The sequence below is a fragment of the Drosophila sechellia genome, chromosome 3R, assembly GCF_004382195.2.
Source record: "Drosophila sechellia strain sech25 chromosome 3R, ASM438219v1, whole genome shotgun sequence".
NCBI lineage: Eukaryota > Metazoa > Arthropoda > Insecta > Diptera > Drosophilidae > Drosophila > Drosophila sechellia.
In genome coordinates, this window is record NC_045952.1 from 11348146 (window position 1) to 11374252 (window position 26107).

Consider the following 26107-nt stretch of genomic DNA (forward strand, 5'->3'; position numbering starts at 1 on the left):
TGTCAATTATTAAATTCTAGGAAAATGTTCGCAACCAACTAACAAACCAACTTTGGACAAGGACCTGGCCATTACGAAAGCTTTTAACATTTGCCTTCGAAATAGTTTTTAAATAATCATTCCACGCATTTGCGGTGCTCCATTCAGTTTTTTGTGTGTGCTGGCTAATTTATTTAGTTTAATTAAGGTTCGCCTTTGCGTGCTTCCACCACTGACACAACCAACCCGAAATCAAATTAATTATTTGTTGAATAAACTTTCTGCATTCGGTTCTAATGCAGTTGTTTTGTTCGTGTGGCTTTTTAGTTCATTACTCATACGCAGCGTTTTCGGCTGGGCACTTCTGGATTTTGCAGTCCGAAATTCCTTCAACAATACATGCACTTGAAATGGAACGAGTGGCCAATGGAGCCCACGTTGGTAATTGTGTACTCGTATTACAATACCGCGCTTGGCCTTGTTTCATATTTTTATTATGATTTGCACGCCAGCTGAGTTTCCCCGTTTGCGGTGCGCTTCAGTTCGCCAAGGACTGGACCGGACCGGACCAGAATGGATCCGCATCCGGATCGGTCGAGTCGAGTCGATTCGGGCAATTAAAAACTTTCACGCCCGGGCCGCAGCAATTGCTGCCGTGCGCACAGAAGTAGACTATGCCAGTTATTGCCATTGAAATCGATTGATAGCACGCTCCATTGCCTCGTCGATTATTCCTGGGGCCCATGCATGATGCACTGCGTATATATTATAATCGAAACAGGAGAGTGTGAAGGGTTGAAGCACTGGGAAAAACTAGGGGAATCGCAGGAGATTTTTAATCCAAATGTTGATTTAAAGGCAGAGTCGACCATTGTTAGTCAAATCAATAAATATAAAGATTAATCACTTGCTAATTTTATAAAAAAAGAGAGATGTATCTTCATTAGGTTATTCTTCTTAGTGCACACCTGGATTCCGCTCGGGGTGCAGAGAACCCAGCAATTTCATTCCATTATCCCAACAATCGTATCCCCTCAACTACGACGCAGCCATTAAAAGTGGATATTTTCATTTGCGTTATTCGCTCTCAGTTTACAAGCGGCTTGCATATGAGAAAATATTTAAAGTTCGCAGTAAATCGCACTCGCAGCCAAGACGACAATGAAGCCGTGCGCGACGCATTCAATCATTTGCGGAACGGAGTGCTCGGCCACAGGATCCCGGTTCCAGGATCCAGGATACGCCTGGCAGGCAGGCAGCTAATTTAAATGGAAATTGTCATTAAAACATATGCCAAAGTAAGTCGGCCACCCCTACATCAAAGAAGCTAGCGCAGGATGGTTAATATGGATGCTCCTTGCTGTTGCTGCCTCACGTAATTAGCTTGTTTTTTATGTAATCAAAAGCGACGACAGACTCCATCCAGTCCGCTCCGTCTCCTGTGGGCTATGTTGCCACTCAAGAATTTTGATTTAATTGTTGCCATGGCAGCGTATTCTTTTAATTTGTGTCAATTTATTTAATCAGACATTTGTTGCCGCCCCTTGCCTTTTTCATTTTCCACAGCCGCCAACCGCCGACAAAGTGCCTCCATTGCATTTGTAATTAAAAGGCTCTCGCGAGCGGTCCAGCTAATTTGAAAATTAACTGCCGTGCAAGGAAGCGGGAAAGGTCCTGCGGCGCACGTTCAGGTGGCACCATAAAAACCAGTGGGCCAAAGTGGAAAATGGAAGCGAAAAAGCGCGCGGCAGCAATAAAAATAATACATTTATCAATCAAAACTCCAATGAGAACTTGGCCCCAAAGTTGCAGCATAAAAATATTCATTCTGGGAAAGAAGCGGGAAACCATTCGTTTAATGGCTTCCATTTTGCCAACTCAACTCAACGAGCCACATGGTGCAGAGGCGTCGTGGCAAATCTGCAACGTATAAAATAAAGTATAGTATATATAACAAAGTATTTTATAGCAACAAGATATTTTTTAATGCTTTAAAAGATACTAAGGATTTCAAGGTGTATGCTTTAGATAATTTTTTTGTAATTAATTTTTACTATGATGTTTATTATATAATTTTTAGCGGAAGTAATTATTATATTGGTTGTTCAAAAGAGATATAATATACATAACATATATAGCCACCAAAAACTCCCCAAATGGTTTTGTTAGGCATCCACTACGCCACTGGAGCGAGGGGATGCGCTGGTGTGGGCGGTGGGAATGGGGTGTTACAGGAGCAGTGGGGACACGAGAAGGACGTGCACGAAATGCGCAACTTCACGCACGTCAGTCGAATTGAAGATACCCACTAAAATGTGGGTCAAGGAAGTGGGGCTGCGTGCTAATGCTAATTTCGGAATGCCCTTTGTTGCCGCAGCATCGCGAACTAAGTTCATTAAGAAGCCATCCCTATAAAAAAATCATAAGCAAAACTTTTTCAATATATATTTAAGCGGGATTCATGTTTTAACTTGATGCTTTTCATTTATGCTCCGATGTTCTTGTATGGAGATTTTGTTTTCTTTTTTAGAGCTTTTTCGTGAGCTGTTTATCAACTGATTTTCACGCACATTATGTTTTCGTTGTGCTGCGATCGCAAAAACTTTGCTTATGACTCGCCTCAGTTCTCTTTTATCCAACATCAAATGTTTTTTAATCTTTTGAGTGCGGCCCGCCCAATGAATATATGAAATGTTTTCGAATTAAACACAAACACATCTAAACCAAATAAATGATATTATATGCGAGTATTTGTTCATTTATTTATACTTTTTGTGTGGTATCTGTGAAAATATTTGCATGGCAATGAGGGTGATTTTTTTTTCAGTTGAGGTCTTTGTAGAACTTTGTAATTAAATGCAAATTAAGTGAACCGTCATTTGCGCCTTGATTTTTTACCCTTTTTTCCACGGCTATCGAAAGGCATGCAGACAATTTTAAACTTGTTGGCAAACTCTTATTGCCAAAGTTCTCGATAAAGTCGCCGACTCTATTAGCGTCAATGTTGCGTTAATGGCGGGCAAAAAAAAGTTTTAAAAAAAGGGTTAAAGCGGAAGTGTTACCCGTGATTGGGCCAACTTTTCTAATTAGCGTCAGTCAAAGGATTCTTGGGGGATCCGTGTCGCAATTTTCGTATGCATATCAAATGTAGCCTAATGAGCCAACCAACCATTGATGAAACGCACTTTCTGTGGCAAACAAAGCACCCTGGTATCAACGCCAACAGCGCGGCACGTCATCATAAAATATGCAATCCTCTCCTCCAGACGCAATCAAAAAACACCTTTCCAAGGCATTAGAAATGCCAACCAAAACAAAACTAACAGAGAACTTTGCCGAGCAAAAACCACAAAAGCACACGCGCCAATCGACAATGTCGATTATATTTCAAGTGTGGTGGATGAGAATTCGAGGGGAGCTGAGGCTTCCAGGATATGGATGGGTGTTCGGAGATGGAGACTCCTTGGCAGCTGTTGAAAGTTAAACCGAAAAAGCATCAAAAGCGGCTGCTGCTCGTAATTACAGATTGCAAAACGAAACGAATCGAAAAGTAAACGATGTGGATGAAGTTGAGCCGGAAAGATACTGAAAGGCAGCCAGAGATACGGAAAAGCGAGAGATGCAAACCCGGCAAAACTTCAACTTCAAAACTGATGACTGAGGCAAGCGCAGTTGTAAAACTTACCCAGGTGGGAGTTCGGTTTTCTGGGGGCTAAAAGTGAACACCCGAAAAGGGGTAAACTTTGCACACAGCAGCGTCTTAAGCGATTTTCTGCTACGCCAAGCTGCACAACAATATTCACGGGAGTGCACTTCCAAAATCAGGGATATTCTGCAGATCAAGGGTAAACAGTGAAACAAGCATTAGGTATATAAATGCTATTTACTTATACCACCCTCAATTACCTGATAAGCATAAATTCTAATTTATGTTTGTTGATTTTCCGGCTGGTGAAGTTTTCAGTCAAAAAAATTATCTAAAATAAAGGCATGTTATTTTAATCACATTTCGATTACTCATTTATGGAAACAATGGTTTTTAATTTGTTATTATTATTTATAACATATTTATATAACATTAGCATTACCATAACATTAGATTTTGAGTAGACCCAGCAAATCATTGCCCTTTTTTCCCACTGTGTACAGTACTTCTAAGGGAAAGTATAAAAAGTAGCCAGACGTAGGCGCAAAACTCGGCGAATGTGTGAGCAAATTCACGGCAAACGAAAATTAAGAAACTTGCAGCCACCTTCGCAGACGGTGGGGCGGTGCAGGGCTGGTGATTGCGGGGAGTGGGCGTGGCTGCGGGGGATTGCTGGCGCTGATTGCATCGCTCTCGAAGGATCAGAAGGACGAGGCGCCGAGAGATGCCTTACTTATTTATGGCGCACAGGTAAACTGTGCATGTGCCATCATCTTGATAAATGTGCGCTGCCAGTGCATGACTATGGGAAATGGATTCCGAGCTGAGACGCTTCTTGATTTAGCATGTGGCTGAGTTATGCCAGCCAGCCACCATGTACCCTCCTTGTGCCCACCCACCACCTCCAGGCACGCCCTTCACCCAACCCCCGCCAGAGCAACAACATCAATGAGAACTTCAATTAGGGCCATGCCGCGCCACTCTCGACCCGAAGTTGCAGTTGGTCAGCAGCTAAGTGGCGGCCAAGACGAGTGTTCATTCTTGGGCCCCGAGCAAGAAGCTCTTACAAAGACAAATGCCGGCTAAGCTGTCCTCACTCAACAGCTGTTCACTCAGACAAAATTATTAGCTGGAAATGTATAAAAGGTAATTTTTTTTTATAAAATATAACAATGAGAAATGCTGAGACATGAATTTCATATATTATCAAAAGATATTTTAATGGAATTTATGTTTCTAGAATTATAGATGATCCTCAACTTATAAAGCTCAATATAAAAATGTATAATACTGATGTTTATAACATAATTTAATGTATCTTACAGATTAATTGGCCTATGCTCGTTGAAATACTATTCATTTTTTTCAGTGTATTTCAGCTGTCTTGCTAGGGGCGTCTTGAAAAATAAACGAGTCAGCATTTGTAGCGTTGATTGAATTGTCAGAGGTGAGCTTAGGAGTTGGGTTTTCGCCCCTCTCTACACCTGCCACGCCCACTCCCACACCCACTCCCATAAACGTACTGAGCCGGGGAGCTTGGCGCTTTTCAATTAAGACTATTGTCAACGACAATAAGTTATACAAGTAAAGAGCACGCTGCCTCAGCAGCTGAAGCCGTTGACAGTTGCACGTACGCTTAATTAGAAAAAGCTGCACTTTTTTTGTGCCGTGTGTCCGTCCACCTAACTGCCACGCCCAGCGCCCCCTCCGTCAGCTGTCAGCGGGCGGGCAGCACGCCCACTTTTTGCAGCGGAAGTAAATTTACACTTCGCTCCTTGGCTGCAGTTTTTATTCCTTTCCGACGCGAGCGCAAAAGCGCGACTAATTTTCTTGAGTCCCTCCGCCGCATTTCGCTTTTATTTTTTGCCCGCTTCCGTCGCCGAGTGCAAGTAATCCCAGAAAATTGTATAAAAAATGCAGAAAGCCCCCTGGCCACCCTCTCATAATTTTCTAAAAACTAAACTGTGAGGGGGGACAGGTTCAGCAGGGGCTTGGTTATTTTACACTCACAAAGACTGCATTTTGCTCTGTTTGCTTTCGGAGCGTGTGACTTCGTTGGCCCGGCCTTTGTTTTTATACTCAGTATTGCATTTGGGCACAGGGCTATACCGAACTTATCATATCATATATCAAGCGGAATTAAGAAAAACTTTAAGAAGGCTAAAACTAAGTGGGGTAATCATTTAGTTCTTGGGGAAACTTGGGAAACTGTTTTTTGCATATCAGTTTGTGGAAAATGGCTTAATATATGGTAATCCATTAAATAGTTCCACCACGATAGTTCCTGGTAATGGATTATCTATAAAAAATATCAATAGCTCATATCTTTTTTTTTTCAACTGCAAATACAACAACTGCTTGAACCGTTACCTTGATCACCAGGTATCTAACATTCGTCTAACTTTCGCCTAACCCAGCGTACTTACTGTTTTTGACGCTGTGGCTTTCACTGTTGGCTGATGGTTGATTTTCCCGTCTCCGTGGCCTTCTCCGGCTTGCTCCCTCCTCCTTTTCGGACGGACAGCGGCAGAACCGTGCCGGATGTCACGTGCGCATCATTTTCCAACAGCTTTGTTGCCGCTCGTCGTAATTATAACAAGGCGCAGCTTAAATTAGTTGGCTCCGACAGAAACCTGAACCCAACCTGGTAACCCGTGTGCGCTGGTTCCGTTTTTCTCGGACCTCCGGAACACGGATACGGGCATTCATTAAACCAGCCCCCAGCCGCTCGCATGCGATTTTTATGGCCTGACCCCCTCCGGTGGGATATGGCATATAGCATATAGCGTATGGCATATGGCATATGGCGTATGGCGTTCGGTGTTCGGTGTGGCTGGGCTACGGTTTATTTGGCTCTTTGTTTAGTGCATTTTCTGTCAGCGTCAGCGTGATTAGTTGTGCCATATTGTGCCACTCGCTTTGTTTTTCACTCAGCGCCCTGGCATTGTCATCGGGTCCTTTCGGGGTTACGGGCACAGGAGAAAATATAAATTTCCATACTCGAATTGCCGCACCAAAAATGCGCTGACTTTAATGTGTGGTAATGCAACATTAAAGTGCTGATTTGATGAGTAACCTTCGATGAAATAAATAAGAAGTTGATAAACAAAATTTGACTATGAATCATGAGCAATCATTATTTATTAAACGTGGGTAAAAAGTATTTGTACGATATTATATTACCATTTATTTTTATTAACATTATAATTATTGAACCCATTTTTATCAAGTCTTGTGACATTTTTCCAAGTGTAGGTCAGGTAATACCAATTAACAAAACGCCGCGTGGCACGAACTCGACCCCAAAAAATATATATGTGGGCGGGCATATAGAGCCCACTTGACTCGATTCCACTGGCATCTGTTGGCTCTTGGCACCCAAACCCGTCTGCCCGCCCAGCTTTTGGCACTGGGTATTCAGCTTTCAGCTTTCAGCATCCAGTTTCCAGCTTTCAGAATCCAACTCACAGCTGCCGCTTACATCATTAACGGCATCGTTCTTTACACACGGCAACACATTAGAACACTTTAAGTTGCAACTAATGAGACTCCAAAACATAATTGTTGGCATTTAGTTAGATGAGCGGCGCCAGGTTGACACACACTTGCACTCGAAAAGTGACACGCATGAAGATGAAGCAAATAAACAGCAACAACAGAAGGGGCGGAAGGGTTGAGTGGCACTGGATGTGGTGTCGGAATTGGGAGGCTGAGTGGGTGGTGCTAGGTGGGACTGGTCAGGAAAACGAAAACAAATGCACCTAATGACACAATTTCTCACAGAGATGCCAGGACGAAAAACTGGAGCATGAAAAACTGTTATACCGGCGAAGAGAAACTCGGAAAAATCCCCGACATCTCTCTCTCTCTCTCTTTGGCATGCAAGTTCGGTTCTTACGCCGAAACGGATGCGGCGAATTCCGGAAAATCCCAGACATGTCGGGGGCCAAGAAATCGTTTGCCAGTTGAAAAGAACCAACAAAGCGAAGCAGTTCTGGCCAAGCCGGCAAGTGTGACGAAAAGAAAAACCGAGTGACGACGCGTAATTGTGAAGCGCGTGAAACGAGTGATCAGCGAACTCGGGCACTCTGCATTTGAGAATTTTCAAAGGAAAGCCTAACGGAATTTTCCGAAAAAACTAGGTATGTTTCATCTGCATCTCCCTTGGAAATTAAAGAGTTACGCTTTAGGAAAAATTCAGACATCACGTCTAGGTTTCACGTTGCAACTTGTAACCTAATTTTTTGTAATAATGCCACCATGTGTTCGCATACTTCCAAGTGTTCGTGAGTGTGGCGCGAGTTACGAGTGCCTCCGTTGGATCGGGGGTCCTCCTTTCTCTACTCTTAGTTAGTTGCTGCCCAGGCACTTTAAATAAATCAACTGCTCGGTTTGGTGTCAAGATCAAGAATGATGAAAGCTTTATTCTTAATGTATACGCACGGGCAAGCAGCAGTGCTTTTGATCCCGTTAGTTCTAGATAGCGAGTCTAGACGAGGACGTCGCGATTACGCAGTGTGTATGTGTGTGTGTAGGTTCATGTTAATTTCAACGTCGAGAGCGTCGCCACCACGCAGTATGTGTGAATATGTGTGTGTGTGTGTGTGTTCATGCCGATTTCATCATCGGGTGCAACAGAGTTTCAGGTAGCGGGGGACGAGGCTATGCTGGCATGGTAGCTCGTGATCAATATATATATATACAGCGTTGGCACTTTGCTGATGTCGCCTACCGGGCGGGCTTCATAGGCGGAGGTGGTTGTTGAGGGGGGTTAATGCTGGGCATGGTAACTCCTCCCCCCCTAGTGTGGAGAGATGGCCATAACGAAGGGATAGCCGACTCGACAACGTGAGGTGTGTGGGTGGGTTGCTGGGTAAAAATCGTTTTCTGCCTTTTACAGGTTCGGAGACAGATCACAAGTATTAGTACTATGCTCAATGCAAGGTACGTAGCGGTAAAGTATTGTTGAGTTATGTAAATTAATAAATCCTATCGTCCGGTGGTCCTTTCTTATAGGTGACTCCGTTGTATAGGTGTTATGCGTGTCGTCTCCTTTGGCTGGGCGAAGACGTCTTAGGAAGATTAGGATGGAGGGCGTGACTTTGCCCCCGTGGTCTTTCGATGGCCTTTTGGCTCAACGAGAATGTTTAATTAAAACAATTGGTGTTTTACGGCCAAGTGCCGGAGTAGCTGGTCTTTATTCTTAAAGTGCAAGCTTAGAACTGAATACAAAAGAATATGAAAAGTGTGGATCTACCCTAGCTCCAATGCATCACGCCATAAACCCATGGTCGGCAAGCCGACTCAGCATTTATGCAACACAGCTTGGTACCCCGGATAAGGGGTGTCCAATTGCTGTTGCTGACCGTTCGCAGCGCAGAGCGCTGAACTCCGTTGGGGCGCGTCAGCATTGTTTATATGTGGCAACTTAGTTGTTAACTACCCCCCCCCTAAGATTTTGACCGTCCTCGGTTATATTAAGTTTATCGATGGTATGTTGTATCTCAGCGGAAGCTCGCCTTCTCCTTAGTGCCAGAAAAAGGATGAGCGAACCAATCAGACCAACGTTAAGGACTACTCCAGCCACGAACCAAAGTTTGGGGGAACCCGCGGCGTCAACCTCGTCTTTGAACCCTTGGATAAAGCGCAGGTTGTCGTTGTTCATGCGGTGTAGCAGAGGCATGCTCAGTGCCGGGTCATGGCCGACGACGTTCAGTAGTGGCGATCTTGCTACGCCAGGCTGCTTGTCTATTGTTTTCCGGAAGTTTACGAACTCCGATCCGTTGATGATAGCTGATCGTTCGAATGTAACAAGATGTGTTCCTTTGACGAGTACCTCTGGGCCGCCGTCCGTGCTGATGCGGGCTGTTGCCTCGTTGATGATGACTATGCCGTCATCTATAGGCATTACTGCCCTAAGGTGGCTGGATTGCGTGTGGCATTGGGCTGTATTTCCCGCATGGAGTGAGCGGGCGCAGGTTTCGCGTCGAGACCGCTCGCAGAAGGTGCTGTGCGTGGTCTCCATGCATTCGGTGACCGAAAAGGTGTCTTCCTCGCACTCTGCTAGGATGTCTTCATCGAGTCGCAGGATTGTCTGGTAATGTGATACTGGGTATACGAGAACCTTCTTACATCTGACCTTCACCTTAGGATAGGCTATTAGTATGTGAATAATGCTGTCGGACTGAAGGACCCTAATCTTAGAGGCTTCTAATAAGCTAACTATTGGAGTGTCTTGTTCAATTAATGAGCTTAAATCGGCATGATTAAGGATTGTGGGATTTACTATGTTAGCTTTTGCCAATGTTATTGTGAGAATTAAATTTTGGATCTCTGTTGTCAGCATTCTATTTCTCGCTAGTAGTGCCTCGTACAGATGCGGGGTGTCGACCAAGTCGTTGTTTCGGGCTTTAATAATTTTGTTCACGGTGTCGGTCAGTTTGTTTATTTGTATTTGGGTTTCGGAATTTATATTAATTTGTCTGGAGTTGGAATCCACTAGCTGAGCTTCGGTCATTTTGATCTTTAGAAAATCTGAGGCGTCGGGAGTTCCCGCAACTACCTTAAGAGCCGTACCTAAGAAGTCTAGGCTTCTAGCGATACGGTGATGTATTTTTAGAACGGACAACAAGTTTATAAGGTGATCTGTATCGACGTCTAACAACTTTCGCATATGCGACTGTGGAAAGGAAGCGGACAATTTCTTTGTTTCATCTACCATGTAAATATAATCAGACAGGTTGCTCGAATGTCTCAGGCAATTACGATGCTCAAACACCAGTACATCTCCGTCTACGACGGGAATGTAGTTGGCGTGGGAAAAGTCGGTAATCCGAGCACTTGCCACTGCCAGGGTGATGAGTGTTATGAGGGCGAACCTGCAAACCAAACGTAGAATAAGACCACGGCATATTAGCTTAAATCAGGCCTACTACTGGAAATTTATATAAATTTGCCTCCTCGCTCTCTAAGTTTAGTTGCTGCTATTTAAAGACGAATAAAAAAACATAAGGAATATCTTAAAGCTAACTAAAAGTGGGGGGACCTATTTTAGGTTGTCCTTATGGACCACCCTCCCCTTAATAAGAACAGACGTTCCTAGGTCTGCCTGCACTGTTTGTTCTGTGCACAATGGTGTCAGTTTGTTTCCAAGCCTTTTATTGTTTTTGACAAAAACCTCGTCTCCTACCTCAAAAACACGGTTTTGTCTAGCTGGGTTGCATCTTTCGATGTTGTTCTTCTGGGCCTTTATCAGCTTGTCTCTAACGCCTAGGCAGCGATCATCGGAACCCGAGTGGAGGATCTCGACCGGTTTCTCCTGAGTGACAGAATGTAGGGTCTTATTGTACTCTACCGTTGCCCTTAAGATTAACTCTGTCGTATCGCTGATTTTCTTGTCTAGTTTAAGACACCTGGCGATTTCTGTCAAGGTGCTGTGGAACCTTTCCACTTGACCGTTTGACGAGCTGTGCAGAGGGGCCGCGTTCACAATGTCAATGTGGTAGCTATTCTTAAGTAGCGAGGTGACGGTTTCAGAGTTAAAGGCGGCTTCATTGTCGCAATATATTGTTCGGATTTTTGGGAACACATTTACGAGTTGAAGCAGGGGCCCCGTGACGTCCACTATTGTTCTGGACAGCACTGGTTGCACTATTGCAAACTTTGAGAATTTGTCAACGCATGTTAAGAATTGCTTCTTATCGGTTGAGAAAATATCAATGTGCAACATTTCGCCGGTATAGCTAGGTATGGGTGTCTCTCCGAGCTCCTGTTTTCTAGGGTGCCTGTCATATTTGGCCTTGGTGCATATTCTGCAATTTGCGACCACTTCCTTTGCCAGGCTGCTCATTTTGGGGAAATAATAGTCGCGCAGTACTTGCTTGGTATTTTCCTGAGCCGCCCTGTGTGCACGATTGTGTTCTGTCGTGATAATTTCCAACTGCTCATTTCTATTGGTAACGTCTATCACCATATTCTTACAGTATCGAAACTGCGTAGCCGGGAAATGAGAAATTAAATCGTGTTGAAAACTTGCCAGGGTGGGCAGATCGCAGTGTATCGCATTCACGACTTCGGGGTTTACTACCTCCTTCAGCGTTTCTAAAATGGTGCTTTTGTCGGTAAAATTGATTAAGTGGCGAGTTTTACTACGAAACAATACCAAGCTTCGCTTCAGACGGAAACGTGCTTCTTCTATAACAATCTGATTTCTGAAGCAGTTCACCGGTTGGTCTGTCGTTTCGACCGTGTATGTCAATGACAGTTCGCTGTGAATAGTCGCAGCGTCTGACTGAGGCTCATTTTGTAGGGCATTGATGTTCTGCCTAGAAAGAGCGTCAGCCACATGGTTGTCTTTACCCGGTTTGTAGTGGATTTTTGCGTTATGGTCATCAATGTACGCTTTCCATCTTTTTATCTTCGGGTTTGGGTTCCGATCGGACACCGCGAATGTCAACGGCTGATGGTCCGTATAAATATTTATATCGCGAGTGCCGTAGAGGTAGTGCTGTAACTTGCCTAAGGCCCACACTATGGCCAACAATTCTCTTTCATTTGTGGCGTAGTGTGACTCGCTTTCTTTTAGGGTCCTGGAGATCATAGTGATGGGTCTTTTATCTTGCGATAAAACCGCACCAATACCGTTAGCAGAAGCATCCGTCGTTAGATCGAATGGCTTCCTAAAATCGGGGTATCTGAGAATTACATCTTCAGAAGCCAAGACGTTTCTCAGCCTCTCAAATGCATCTCTCTGCAAATCACCGAACTCGATAGGAGCTTTCTTGGACATGTGTTTGCTGATAGAGCCGTTTACTCCTTTCAGCAAGTCCGTCAAGGGCCTCGCGATCGCCGCAAAGTCCTTCACGAAGCAACGGTAATAACTAGCCAAACCCAGAAACGACCTTAGCTCATACAAATTTGTAGGCTCTGGGTATTCCTTTATGGCCTTTACCTTTTCTGGGTCGGTTTTTGCACCTCCATTGGTAACAATGAACCCCAGATATTCAACACTCTGCTTAAAGAAGTGTGTCTTTTCGCTGGATACCTTCATGTTGGCATTGCACAGGCTTTTTAAAACCCAATCTATATGCTTGACGTGGTCATTTTCGTTTTCGGAAAAAATAATGACGTCGTCTACGTAAACATAGCACGATTTGCCAATTTGCTCTCGTAGGACGTCGTCGATCGCTCTTTGGAAGATGCTTCCCGCATTCTTCAATCCGAACGGTAACCGACAAAACTCATACTTTCCGCCGTTTACCGAAAAGGAGGTCTTTTCACGGTCATGTTCGGCCAAGTATATCTGGTGGTAACCGGACTTTAGATCTAACGTCGTAAAGTACTTAGCTTTTCCTAAGTTCGCCAGTATCATGGGGATGTTTGGCATTGGGTACTTATCAGCGATGGTCTTTTCGTTAAGTTTCCTAAAGTCTATAACCAAACGCTTATTTTTGTTCCCCAATTCATCGTGGCCTTTTTTGTCCACAACCCAAGTTGGGTTGTTGTACGGCGACTTTGAAGTTCTAATGATGCCTTTCTGCAGTAAGTCTGCGATTTCTCGCTTGACGAACTCAGACACGCCCATGGGATGCGGGTATAGCTTGGAGTATACCGGCTTATCATCTGTAGTGCGAATTGTGGCAACAACAGAGGTGTTAAACGGAAGTGCCTCGTCAGAGGCTGAAAACGCCTTAGATCTGCTTTCGATCATACCTCTAAATTGCGTCTTTACAGGCTCTGGTACGGCGATGTCATTTACGTTAGTAAAATTAACATTATCGCAATTATGATGCTGAAGCTTCTCAGAAACAGAACCATAATTTATCGTACCTTTCTTTGCGTCGAGTTTTGCTCCCACCTGAGCTAGGAGGTCAAACCCTACAATACCATCGAATGGTGACAGTGCGTCCAAAAGGAAGAACGCAGATGTTTTTCCAAAAATATTCATTAAACATTTTTGGTGAACCCTGTTAGAGCCATGAATGGAACTAACCGTGAAAGGGGAATCGACGGGCACCACATGTTTAAGCTCCTTTACGGGCTTGATGTAGTTTTTTGCCGCCCCTGTGTCGATTAAAATTTTTAGTTGCCTCCCTTGCAGCTGTCGTTCAATGAACGGCAGTCGGGAGCGTTCCCTAAAAAATTGATCTGATCATTTTCGTCAGACTCGTCATCTATCTCGGTAATGGCCGCTGCGGCCGCGCCATCATATTCGCTGTCATTTTTATCGTCAGCCTGTTGCATGGTGTTCTGCAATCTCTGACGCCTCTGACCTGTCAAGCGTGCGGAACCGAATCTTTTCTGGCCCCGAGCACTCTCGGCCTTGGCGTTTGTAGGCTGACCGCTTCCAAACGAGATCGGTTGCCTACGTTGGACTACAGTGGAGCCTAACTCCATAGGCTCAGGTGACTGATTCCGAGAGGAGTTATTACTTTGGGCAGAATTATTTTGCTTACCCTGCTTCTTGTAAAAATGGGGGTTTCTGCCTTGGCTATCCTCGGCCCTGCTGTATCTTCCCTGCGGCTCCCTTGAGCGGTTCCGATCTTTTCGGTGCTCATAAGTGCTTGCCTTGTCCTCTAAAGCCCTCGCATATGTGGCGGCAAAATTAGTGCGCTCTATGGTAGCCTCGGATTCCCTAGCCAAGGCTAAAGCTGAGGGCAAATCCTTGGGCTGCGCCGGCAAGACTATGGCCCTCAAGGGCTTCCTAAGACCGGCAATGAACGCGTGGAGAGCATCCTCTCTAACTTCATTGTTAAACAGAATAGCACTACCCGGTTCGTGAGTCATAACGATCTTGTTTGTTATTAACGTCAATCGTTTTTCTACCTCGTCATAATACTGCATTAGGCTAAGGTCTCCTTGCCTAACTGTTTCAAGTCCCTGCCGAAGTACACGCAGCGACGTTTTGTCCGCGTAGGTGCAATCTAGTCGAGCAATAATAGCATCGAAATTTAAGACTGTGTTATGGGCAACTAGTAGCCCTCTCGCTGACCCCCTAATTTTGTTTCTGATAATCGAGACGGCCTGATAATGCGCCTCGCTACCCTCATATCGTTTGAAGATTTCGTACGCGTCTACGGCTGACTGCCGCCATGACACATAGTCGTCCTGCTCCCCCGAAAAATCTGGCAATGTCTTCACAATGTCCAGCTTGACTCCGCATGGTATGTTAGGGTCTGGTTGTATTTTCTGGTATGCCTCTATTTGTGGTGCTTCTACACGCAAGCTCTGCATTTGTTTTTTAACTTCATCTAACTGTGCCTGGAACCTTTGATTTAGTCTGCTTTCCTGTTCGGCCAAAGCCTGGTTAACAGCTCCAGCTATAATAGCTTGTAGCTGTGCGGCGTCCATGGCTGCAGGGCTATCTGTAGTATTCGGACAAAAACCTACTGATTCTAAATCAAACTCGTCGTCACTATCGCGCTCGACTTTAATGTCTCTATATGCCGCCCAACTCATTTACCATTGGTTGACACCTCGCACATATATTTCACTATCTAAGTGCGCGAGAAATGGAAATCGACAAAATTTTCTTTCAAAAGAACAGGCTTGCGCAAAGGAATAATTTATTTACTATTTATTATTTATTATTTATTCCTTTGGGCAGCAATAGCTCACAGTAACTTGGGGTATGCAACGGTAAATAACACTTTGGTAAAAGTATGCAACGGAAATTCAACTTCCTAAAAGCACGCAGCAATAGCTCACAATAACTTGGGGTATGCAACGGTAAATAACACTTTGGAAAAAGTATGCAACGGAAATTCGACTTCCTAAAAGCACGCAACAAATTGTTAGCTTTCTATTTTTTATTTATTTAATAATCGAAGACTGCCGAATTAAATTCACTCATTGAACTTACATATTTTCCTCTCTTAACTACCCTGTTAAGATACTCTAGGTCCGTAATAAACGCTGGGCGCCAATTAATAAATCCTATCGTCCGGTGGTCCTTTCTTATAGGTGACTCCGTTGTATAGGTGTTATGCGTGTCGTCTCCTTTGGCTGGGCGAAGACGTCTTAGGAAGATTAGGATGGAGGGCGTGACTTTGCCCCCGTGGTCTTTCGATGGCCTTTTGGCTCAACGAGAATGTTTAATTAAAACAATTGGTGTTTTACGGCCAAGTGCCGGAGTAGCTGGTCTTTATTCTTAAAGTGCAAGCTTAGAACTGAATACAAAAGAATATGAAAAGTGTGGATCTACCCTAGCTCCAATGCATCACGCCATAAACCCATGGTCGGCAAGCCGACTCAGCATTTATGCAACACAGCTTGGTACCCCGGATAAGGGGTGTCCAATTGCTGTTGCTGACCGTTCGCAGCGCAGAGCGCTGAACTCCGTTGGGGCGCGTCAGCATTGTTTATATGTGGCAACTTAGTTGTTAACTTGTAGTCCATTTTCCCGGTTGTTGCCAATGCCTCCAGGTGCAGTTTTTCGAGTGATGTTGTTGCTGTTGGTGGATTGTTCTACTTGCTCCCTAATTTGAGGAAGGCTGCCTCCACTTCTAAGTCCAAGTCTTCTTTTACTTTGGGTATTAAACGGAATTCTCTTTGGCATGTAGGTGTTTTTGATTTGTGTAGTCTGTGTGTTGTACTTAAAAATATGGTATATGTGTTATTGTGCTTATATACTTTTGTATACGTGTACCTATATGTTGTGTATATGTTTAGTGTAATAATGTTTTAGCTTAAATAATAAGGTGTAATTAAGTAATTGTAATCTTATATATAGATAATCTTAAAATGTAGTGTGTATTTATAATATGAATCCGTTTGTTTCTTTCTAAGTAAGTGTTGGCTCCAATGTTTGACTGTAATATATTATGTACATTAGTAAGTATAAAAAATGTATATTCAGTTTGTATAAGTAAATGAACACATGGCAGTAACACAATCCGAAGTAGTAAGTTGAGTGTATTTGTAATTTGACAAATGTTTCTCAATTGGGAACATTCGCGAACAAGTATATGGCTTTTAAGGAAAGGTTCAACCTGACACACATAGTGATTTTATTACTGATTTATTGTTTAATTTCTTTCAATGTTGTGGTCCCGGTGCCTTTTCAGCGATTGATGTACACATATTCGGCCACAACATTGAACTAGATTTATTTGTTTTGCTTATTTATGTATGGTCCCGGTGTCTCATCAGCGATTGATGTACACATATTTGGCCATAGCACTGAATGATGTTAACTTTTTATGTATGTCATAAGTGATCCCGGTGCCCTTTCAGCGATTGATGTGCACATATTCGGTCACTTTGAATGTAAAGACTTTTTTTTTATGTGTGATCCCGGTGCCCTTTCAGCGATTGATGTGCACATATTCGGTCACAATAGTTTGTAATTATACTGTATGTCACTGTTGAACTTGTTTGTGTGAAGTTTTTTTCTTTTCTTCTCTTTTTTTGAGAACCATATATTTACACTTGGCTCCTCAAACTTGTGTTTTTTTTTTTCTGCCACTTGTTCACTTACTTACCCGTTTACAGAAGTGGAACGAAGAACGTGAAAGGCGTTGTTAATCCTTTTAGTTCTAGTCCGGCTGCGCCAGTTACGAGTGCCTCCGTTGGATCGGGGGTCCTCCTTTCTCTACTCTTAGTTAGTTGCTGCCCAGGCACTTTAAATAAATCAACTGCTCGGTTTGGTGTCAAGATCAAGAATGATGAAAGCTTTATTCTTAATGTATACGCACGGGCAAGCAGCAGTGCTTTTGATCCCGTTAGTTCTAGATAGCGAGTCTAGACGAGGACGTCGCGATTACGCAGTGTGTATGTGTGTGTGTAGGTTCATGTTAATTTCAACGTCGAGAGCGTCGCCACCACGCAGTATGTGTGAATATGTGTGTGTGTGTGTGTGTTCATGCCGATTTCATCATCGGGTGCAACAGAGTTTCAGGTAGCGGGGGACGAGGCTATGCTGGCATGGTAGCTCGTGATCAATATATATATATACAGCGTTGGCACTTTGCTGATGTCGCCTACCGGGCGGGCTTCATAGGCGGAGGTGGTTGTTGAGGGGGGTTAATGCTGGGCATGGTAACTCGCGCTTTTCTTGCACTTTCTGCTGGCGCGCTGTTTTCCGCCTCTTTTCCTGTGCATTTTCTTGAATTTCTGACGTATAAATTCATGCTTCAGCCCCCCAAAAACTCGAGGGGGGCAAACAAAAAAAAAAAAACCCAAGAACATGGAAAACAAGAAGGCAGCTCACTGAAAAGTGCAATGGCAGCCCGGAAGCGGCGGGCGGGCCACTGTGATTTGTATGAATGCTGCCATTAAGCTGACACGGCTTGAATACGCCTTGAATACGCCCCGCTCCGCGTTTTCTTCGTCGGTCAACGAGGCGAATGCGTAACGTGAAACGAGATCCCAGCACAGGCGGCGTATTCGCTATACATGTGCCAGGAATAAAAAAAAACTTTTAATCTGTACGCGTATTACACAAAAGTTTGCAGACCCCCTCCACCGTGAATTCAATTGCCATGAGTTTTATTTAGAAACAAATGGTGGCAGACTTTTCTGCGTTTCTTTCGCTGTTTTAAATGACATGAATTAAGATAACAAATTCGCAGAACACAGAAAACACCAAGCCGAACTGAGCCAAAGTAAAATGAGAAGGAAAACAGGGCCAAATGCTGGGAAACTTTTTTCCACCGAGACAAAAGCCCGTCAGGAAATTGTAGCGGAGCGCAAATAGAAAAGCCGGCAGCAACAACAATTGCTAATACTTAAGCCAAAGTCGCGACGCTGTCAAAGTCAGGAAGCTTTCTGGGGGCAGCCTGTTTTTCCCTGAAAAAGTCTAATAAATTAAGCAATTTACATGAATTGTCGTTTGCTGTGCAGCAGCATCGTCCTTATGTATTCCCCACTTACCAGTATTTCCCGAGATTCCCTTTTTACCCGGCCCCGTACGCAAGACAACTCATTTGTGTGTCGTGGGATTTGTCAGGGGATGGGGGGAAAAACTTTGCCACTCGCTGACAATGATTCAAAAGGCAGGTAACCGGAGCAAAGCCCGGCAATTTGTTTAATTTCATTACATCTCAGTACGCCAGTTGAATGTTGTTTTGCAGCATGCGCTTATCTCTGCACATTTGCAACTTTTTCCGGTCCCATTTTCATTTCCAGTTTCGCCAGCTTCGACTTGTTGTTTTTATTCGGAAATTAAATTTATGTGCATATTTTGGCCATTTGTGACTTTGAGTTGTTTTTCTTGTTGCAGGCTCGTATAAATGTCAACTTGAGTGCCACGGGCAGTGAGCATATGTATGCCCCTTCTATCTCTAAATATATTTATTTTTTGTTTCTTTGTATCTAAAAGTTTTCTATGCCCCCACCACCCCACAGATAACCGGCAACAGTTCAAAGTTTCTTTATTTTTTCCCCCATTTTTGTTTCTGTTTGTTTCTATTTATTTGTTGGGGCAGGGGTGGCGCAAAAGTTTTTCGTTGGGAGGCTTAGGGCTAATTTTTCGCTTAAAGTCAACATGTGGCAGAGGAACCTAATCAAACTATTGATTGTTTGACGGATTGTGGCAGCAGCTGGCAATGTTTTTATTGCGAAAGCGACAGGTAAAAGTTGCCAGCGCCGGGAGAAGTTTCCCTCATCTTGGCTTTAACTTTTCGGGAAAAGTTTTACGCTTTCCCTTTTGGCGCCACAGGAAATTGATTTCTGATGGCCCCGAACTCCTTTCACGAAATGGAGCCATCACGCCGCATCGCATCACTTTGTACTGCTCTTTGTGTTCAGTTGGATTCGATTTCGCCGGGGGAAAGACACACCGGTAAGGTGTTATAACCCCATTGACATTCGTAAATATTTTTCCTGCACTCTGCTTTTTACCCATTTTACGCATGCTCCTTATTGATTTTGCATAAGCAGCAGGGCGGAGCGGTGTGGGAAATTGAATCTCGCATAAAACGCTGCAAGTACTTTGCATATAAAATCAAGTATACGACACGTTGGCCCGCGCATCTATGCCTCGGAGCTGCGAAGCTGTGGGCTCAGGAGCCAGGGGAGAGATGTTTCAGGAAGGTGCCAGATAAAACCGAACATCTTGTTTTTTGTTAAGAGCACCCAGCTGTAGCCCGGTCAAGAGCGAGGACAAAGTTTTCCCGGTCTCAACTTGCACTTTGGCACTTAATCAACAACGAAACTAAATGCGGTCGGTGGTCTTTGGTTGAGAAGTGCTCATGCTTATGCCCATGACAAATGTGCAAATATTCACTGCCCAATGTCCAGAGTGGCCCAAAAGGCCACATGCAAATTGAAATGCTGTTGAAAACATTTTCCCAATTGCATAAAGTTTCAGTTTGCCCAAAATTTGCTGAAGCACCTGCTACTCTATTTACAGTGAGATAAAAGTGAGATAAGTAGATGGTACTCACGACAGCACAATGGTGCCGAATTGTATTTTTTTAATTCTGGTAATTGAAAACCAAGCTAAGGAATTAATCACTTAAAATAGAAGAGAGAAAAAGTTCTTTTTGCTAAACAAGTGTAGCTCCTGTGTTTCCACCTTTCACTTCGACTCGGGACTACCGAAAATGTGTTGTATTCGTTGCATAATTATTTTTTTATGCTCAGCGAAACACACACTTTGTCACATGCTGTGGGTAAAATGGCATTTTTGCGCTTATTTAAGCCATTGCATAAATTTCAACTGAAAATGAATGGCAAACCGCACACACACACACTCGTGTGTGTTGGTGTGTATGCAAATTTACTCTGTGGCTGCGGGGGAAGTGGAGAGGGGCTTTTGCGAAGAGGGTCCTGGGGCAAGTGCAGGAGCCAGGACCGGAGCATAATGTGTGCTGGCCTTTAGCAACCAGACAGACGTGTTTCAGACATTTAGCATATAGCCACACACACACACACATAACAAGAGAAGGCACACACACATCGAAGCAGGCCCACACACACATGTGCACGCTTCAATGTCAAAGTTGGCCAAAGAATGTGTGCGAAAATATTTTGCGAAATAAGGCGCGAATGAAAAATTTATAAAATATTCAAATAAGCACTGCGCATTTTAGCACCACGATAAGGAAACACTGGAAAATGGCGTACTGCCCTCATAAAAATATCTGTGGTTGTCGCTTAAAAAATTACACAAATATGCAAAATTTTAATAAAATTAAGCGGGGCAGAGTATTTATGGAGATTGGCTATGGGGTGGGCCAAATTCGCAGTCAAACTTTTTTTAAATGCAAAACCAAAGTCCTCAAACTTGGGCGATAAAAGCAAAAACGTTTCCATTCGCCGAAAATAAAATGATAAAAATAACGAAGCAACAAGAGGAGGAAAACTATTTAAGTTTTAAGCGTTTGACGCTTTACAATCGCAAAATGTCGACACAAAGTTTCACACGCATACCAGAGTCCTTGTTTTCCCGGGAAATGGGCAAAACGACAAGCTGAGCAGCGAATCACTTCATTGCCATGTTAACCCAAAGTCATAAAGTCAGGGATAAAATGCAAAAGTGCCGAAGTTTTAATTTAAATTTGAGCAGCTACGCTGGTAAAGCAGATAAAAAATATGATCTCTCAAAAATAATACAGAGACGGAAACTTTTGTCAGGCCAAGCCCTTTTCCTTTGCTCCTCGCGCTTCCCAAGTTGCCAATAACTCAGCGCGCTTCACTGATACTGAAATTGAAGTTTCAGGCAAGATGGTAGTGCACATAAAAAAATAGATAATTAAGTCAATTTAAAAATTAATATTTGGAAAATTTAAAATATATTGCAAAATCAAATCAGTATATAAGCTGGCAAAAGAATTCTATATTTTTGTTTTTAAGGAACAATATTAATCCCATTAATTACTAGGGACCACTTTCTTGGTAGCATTTTTCCTCTGTGTGAAAGAAGCTGCGGTGGAGAAAGCTGAGTAAAATGGAAAAGAAAGCGCCGCAGAAGAGTTACGATGCCTTTGAGTAAAACACTTTCTGCGGTCGCCCAGAAAGCCGCTGTCGCCTTCGAGCTGCGCTGAGCGTTATCTGCATAACTCATACGCACTGTGGCCGCCTAGTTTATTCGAGAGCTGGGAACAGCACGAACAGCCAGGAGCTGCAACTGCAAATTTGCAACACATGGCGAAGTCCTGCCACTACCACTACACCCTCGCACACACGGACACATGGTGCGATTTAAGCTTACGGAAATATGACCAGACTTTCCAGCTTTTCCTCGGCATTTTTTCATTCTCCTAACAACATTTTCCCTCGCGCGACTGGCTTATCGACTTGGGTTCCTGGCAGCTAGGTAAACTCGCCGCATGACTCGGGTATTATCTATGCATGAGTGTTTTTAATTTCTCCCCGACCATATAACGATTTTTTGCACTGATGCCCTGATTAAGCTGCTGCTTCGAAGTTGTTAAGGGCCAGTGCCCGCAGAAGATTGCACCAAGTTCCACACCTTAGTTATTGATATCACGTTCCCAAATCCCTAATGGTGATGGAAACTGTGCACAGTAGTTAAGGGTGTATGAAAATATTTTAGGAGCGAAAAATTTACGTTAGTGATTAATATCTGTTTAAATAAGAAACTATACCGCAAATTATCAATATTTAAAATCGGTCACTGTTCTTTTCATCAATTTGAGTCATCCAAACTTAACTCTTTTGCAAGCTGACCTCAGCTGTCGCCATCCATCATATGCCAACTGATTCTTGGCCACCAGAGAGTTGTTCGCCCACCCAGGGCTATCCATTTCGTGTGGCTCACTCATCTCATTCACGCCCACGCAATGAATGAAAAGCCAAGGAGTTCGTTTGAAGAAGGAGCAAAGCAACAGGACTCTTTATGTTCCCACACCATTTTCACGCCAGTTTCCATGACGCACTGAGCGAGTTTTCCCCGCAATGAACGGTTGAATGACAGGCCAAATGAATGGCACTGTCGGGGTGTGTTCTTCTTTTGGATGGGGTAATGGGTATCGTGGCATAGTGGTACAGTGGACACAGGAAGATCGGTGTGACTAATGCAGGGGCATGGAATTGACAGGCACCATGCTCCGACAGCCCAAGACAATGGGCAATAAAGTTCCGAAGGCTAGCACTACAGAACGATGTGCAACAGAGATGCGAAGTCGGTCATAATCGCTAGTATATTTGTACTATCCCTCATAGTCTAAATCCCTCGAACTCAACTATAAAAGTTATGTGCAACAATTTTGTTGTATAAATACACATAATTATGTTGTTGACTATTTTCTATGCTATCATTTTAATTCATTACTAAGCATCACTGGTGTACATGCTCAATACAAGAGAATAACAAAATCGAAGATGGCAAAATAAAAGTTGGCGTCTAAGGGATATGTTGGCCTACTTGCAGCAATCGCAAGGGAGTCGTAAAATAGCAGCTTGTAGCGACCTTCAAAAGGGTGAACTTCAACAAGTCGCAAATCATTTAATTTGCCATCGAAGAAAAGTTTTGGGGTAGAGATACAGAAGAACTCGACAAAGAATGTCTGGGTCACCGCAGACAGGTAAACAATGGGTTCTGCGAAATTAAATTGGTCAGGTAGAAATAACAAATGAGAGCTAAAATCACAACTGATTGCGATTCTCTTAACTGTCTGAAATTATAAAAAATTGTGTAAGCAAAAATTGGAAAGCGTGAGCTGCAGACGACGAGTGGTTGTCATTGGTATTGCGTCCTCGCATCTGACAGAGATTGGATGTGTGGCAAATGAAAGTTTCACTGCTGATTGAGTCAATGATGATGCCATTAAAAGTCGCAAATTGATGTTTTTATTTCAAATATGTGTGTGTGAGTGTGCGTATGTCTCCATCTCTGTTGGCTTGTAACTGTGTGTGCCAATTACAAGCATTAGACTCTGTTATTCGCATTCTAACAACGGAAACAAGCCAGAGATTTATTTTTGATATTTCCGCTTTGGTGGAGCAGCAGCGGCAGCAAAACATCAGGGAAAAACTTTTTCGATAAAAATGTAAATTTATTGGATATGTGTGACAAACACGCTACAGTATGTGTACACTGGAAAAATGTTTACACATGAAAATAACTAAAGATTTTGAATTTCGGAGCTAAGTCTAGAAATATTAATAGCAACTATACTTTGTCTTCTGTAAGTTTTACAAAATTGGAGTTAAAAAACATAAATTTTATTTTTAGGGAGAAAATACTGTGGTGGACTTAATTAAGACGTCATCGAAGTGTCCTGTGTCTTCCTTTTCTTTCAATGTGTATGTCAGACGCACACAGTTATACGATTCAAATGCGAATGACAATAATGCTCATGTTGTCGTTGATGAAGCAAAAGAAGAAACTTTGAAAAAAGGAGTGGAAAAGCTGTGATCTCTGCTCATCACGCACGACTTGAATCATATTTTTATGGTTTTTTATTGACACATTTTGATATGCCAGTTAACAACAATTCATTCATTTGACTACGAGTTCATCGTTTCTAGTTAGTTTGTTGTCATGCCAACTTACTTTTTAGTAGTTTCACAAGTCTCTTTTTATGTAGCGTCACAAATTATGTACATTCAGCTAAAACTTTGGGTATTACGTAAAAAAAATGTATCACATATAAGCACATAAATTCCTTTGTGAGGCGATTTCCAAGAAAATAAGCATATTAGGACATCCTCAAACGACGTAGGTGGCCTAGACAATAGGCGTTGAGCATAAAAAACTTGGCTTAATGCTCAAATTAAGTTATGACCAGGCATAAAAAGTTGCTATAGCAACTCTGCTGCTCAAAGAGGTATTTTGGTAATAAAGGATTCATGATGTACATATATGCTTCTCATTGAAACGTAAACTCATAATTAAAATATAACGAAAACAAACAAGCTACTAAAATGGACAACTGCCCTGGAATTTATTTAATAAATAAATCAGGGCACTCAGACAGCCAAACAAAAATAAATAGTAATTAATACCAAATAATTATGTATTTAAGCGTCAAAATAAATATTAAAAAAAAATTGAAATGGCGCCACAACACAAATATTATTTCACACAGCAGAAGGTAGAAGGAGGTAGAAATTAATGACCAGAAAAAACAGTATTAAATAGCAATTTACATTTATGCAGGACTGAGATGTGAAAATGCATTCGTTGCGAACATCTCAGATGGCAGTGAAAAATGCTCAAAGGAATGCGAAACAGGGACGCAAAAGGACGAGAAGACCGCCAAGGACGATGACAACGTTATCGGGTGGAAATAATTTTCGAACAAAGTAGTCTAAAAGGGGACACAATCGCATTCCCTTTAAATGATTGAAGAATAAAACATATTTTTAAATCAAAGCTGGGTAGGGAAAAAAGGGATCTAACCGCTATTAGGCCGAATTGAGTACGGAAAAGCGGAAAAGCGGTGGGAAAGGCGGTGGTAAATCCAAAAAGGTTACAAATAGCCATCATAAAAACTTTATTTGTGCAAAGGATTGAAAACAAGAGTCGTCCGAGGGACAAAAGACGACGACGTCCCATGCATGCCAAAGTCGCTGTCTCACTTAACTCGATTCTACACTAAGCGAAAATAGTGCATTACTTATGTAATTCCCAATTGATAAAATAATGTTTAATGCACATACAAAGATTGAAAGATTAATTGCAAAGGATTCAGAACTCCATATTCCGCCTTGATAGTAACCCATTTATTATAAAGCACTTATATTGATAAGATCTAATGACATTATTAGTTGCATTTCTCCCGGTGTTAAAACCAATAATATGGTCAAATGGGGGTGGCATGTGGATGGGTTGCGTGGTTTGGGTGGTAAAGGTCGACAAGCGTGTTTATTGTTGTTTATGTGCCATGATGCTTTGCCCACAATTTGCAGTCCTCAAACTCCCCTTTGATTTTCGTTATTCGTTTCGTTTCGAAACGGTTCGGTTTTGGTTTTCTGTGGGGCTTTTGTGATTGCCTTTGTTTGGCGTTGTTAAAAAACATTTATGCGCCATTATTAAAAGCAATGCGACACCCACACACACACACGCTCACATGCACACAAGTTGCTTATTGTTGTTTACAAGGTTATAGCATTTGATTATTGCCTGGGATTAAGCTATAATTGCGTATCGCATTTCGGTTATTTGCTTCCATTCCACGTCCGAGAATCGGTTAATACAGATGGGTAGTGCCAAAGATATCGAAATCATTAGCGGCCGCAATATGTTTTGATGATTCCAGCTGGATCCCTTAAGCCCTTGCATTTGCCCTGGGCTCCGTGTAATGTATTATCTTGATTTAGTGGCCGAATATGTGCCTTCTTAAAGTGGAAAACCTCTAAATTTTGGATAGACTCAATCAGGAAACCGCACACACTGTAGCCAAAGTATCCCTCGTATATGTGTGTGTGCAGAGCAGCTGGAATTGGTTTGAAAATTTCAGGCATATTTGGCAACGGGTCATTAAATACGGAAATTGAGTCAACAAAAGCCAAAGACGGCAGGAAAGGAGCAGGAAGGATATATACAAGCCACTAAAACACACGCACTTTACC

At 42.9% G+C, this 26107-nt stretch overlaps 2 protein-coding genes and 1 long non-coding RNA gene across 3 annotated transcripts in view; 1 reads left to right on the forward strand and 2 right to left on the reverse strand.

Annotated features, from left to right (window-relative positions):
• Nucleotides 1-6783: 6783 nt before the first annotated feature.
• On the reverse strand, nucleotides 6784-7609 carry LOC116801456. The gene has a single exon (XM_032721164.1). It carries the CDS (start codon nucleotides 7194-7196, stop codon nucleotides 7050-7052), a length of 147 nt encoding a protein of 48 aa, XP_032577055.1. The 5' UTR covers nucleotides 7197-7609; the 3' UTR covers nucleotides 6784-7049.
• A 40-nt stretch (nucleotides 7610-7649) lies between these two features.
• The window catches only part of LOC6616773, a 42556-nt gene continuing 24098 nt past the window's right edge, over nucleotides 7650-26107 (forward strand). The window contains exon 1 of the mRNA XM_002041074.2: nucleotides 7650-7767. The gene's annotated coding sequence lies outside the window, so the exon portion shown is untranslated. The remainder of the gene's footprint in view (nucleotides 7768-26107) is intronic.
• On the reverse strand, nucleotides 16021-17454 carry LOC116801457. Its single transcript, XR_004362029.1, has 2 exons — nucleotides 17107-17454; nucleotides 16021-16434 (listed from the first exon to the last, which is right to left on the reverse strand). It is a non-coding gene; the product is annotated as an uncharacterized LOC116801457 (long non-coding RNA).

What these genes read in the sequence shown, in the direction of transcription:
- LOC116801456 (XM_032721164.1), bottom strand. Translation starts at nt 7,196, where the DNA reads ATGCCAACAATTATGTTTTGGAGTCTCATTAGTTGCAACTTAAAGTGT.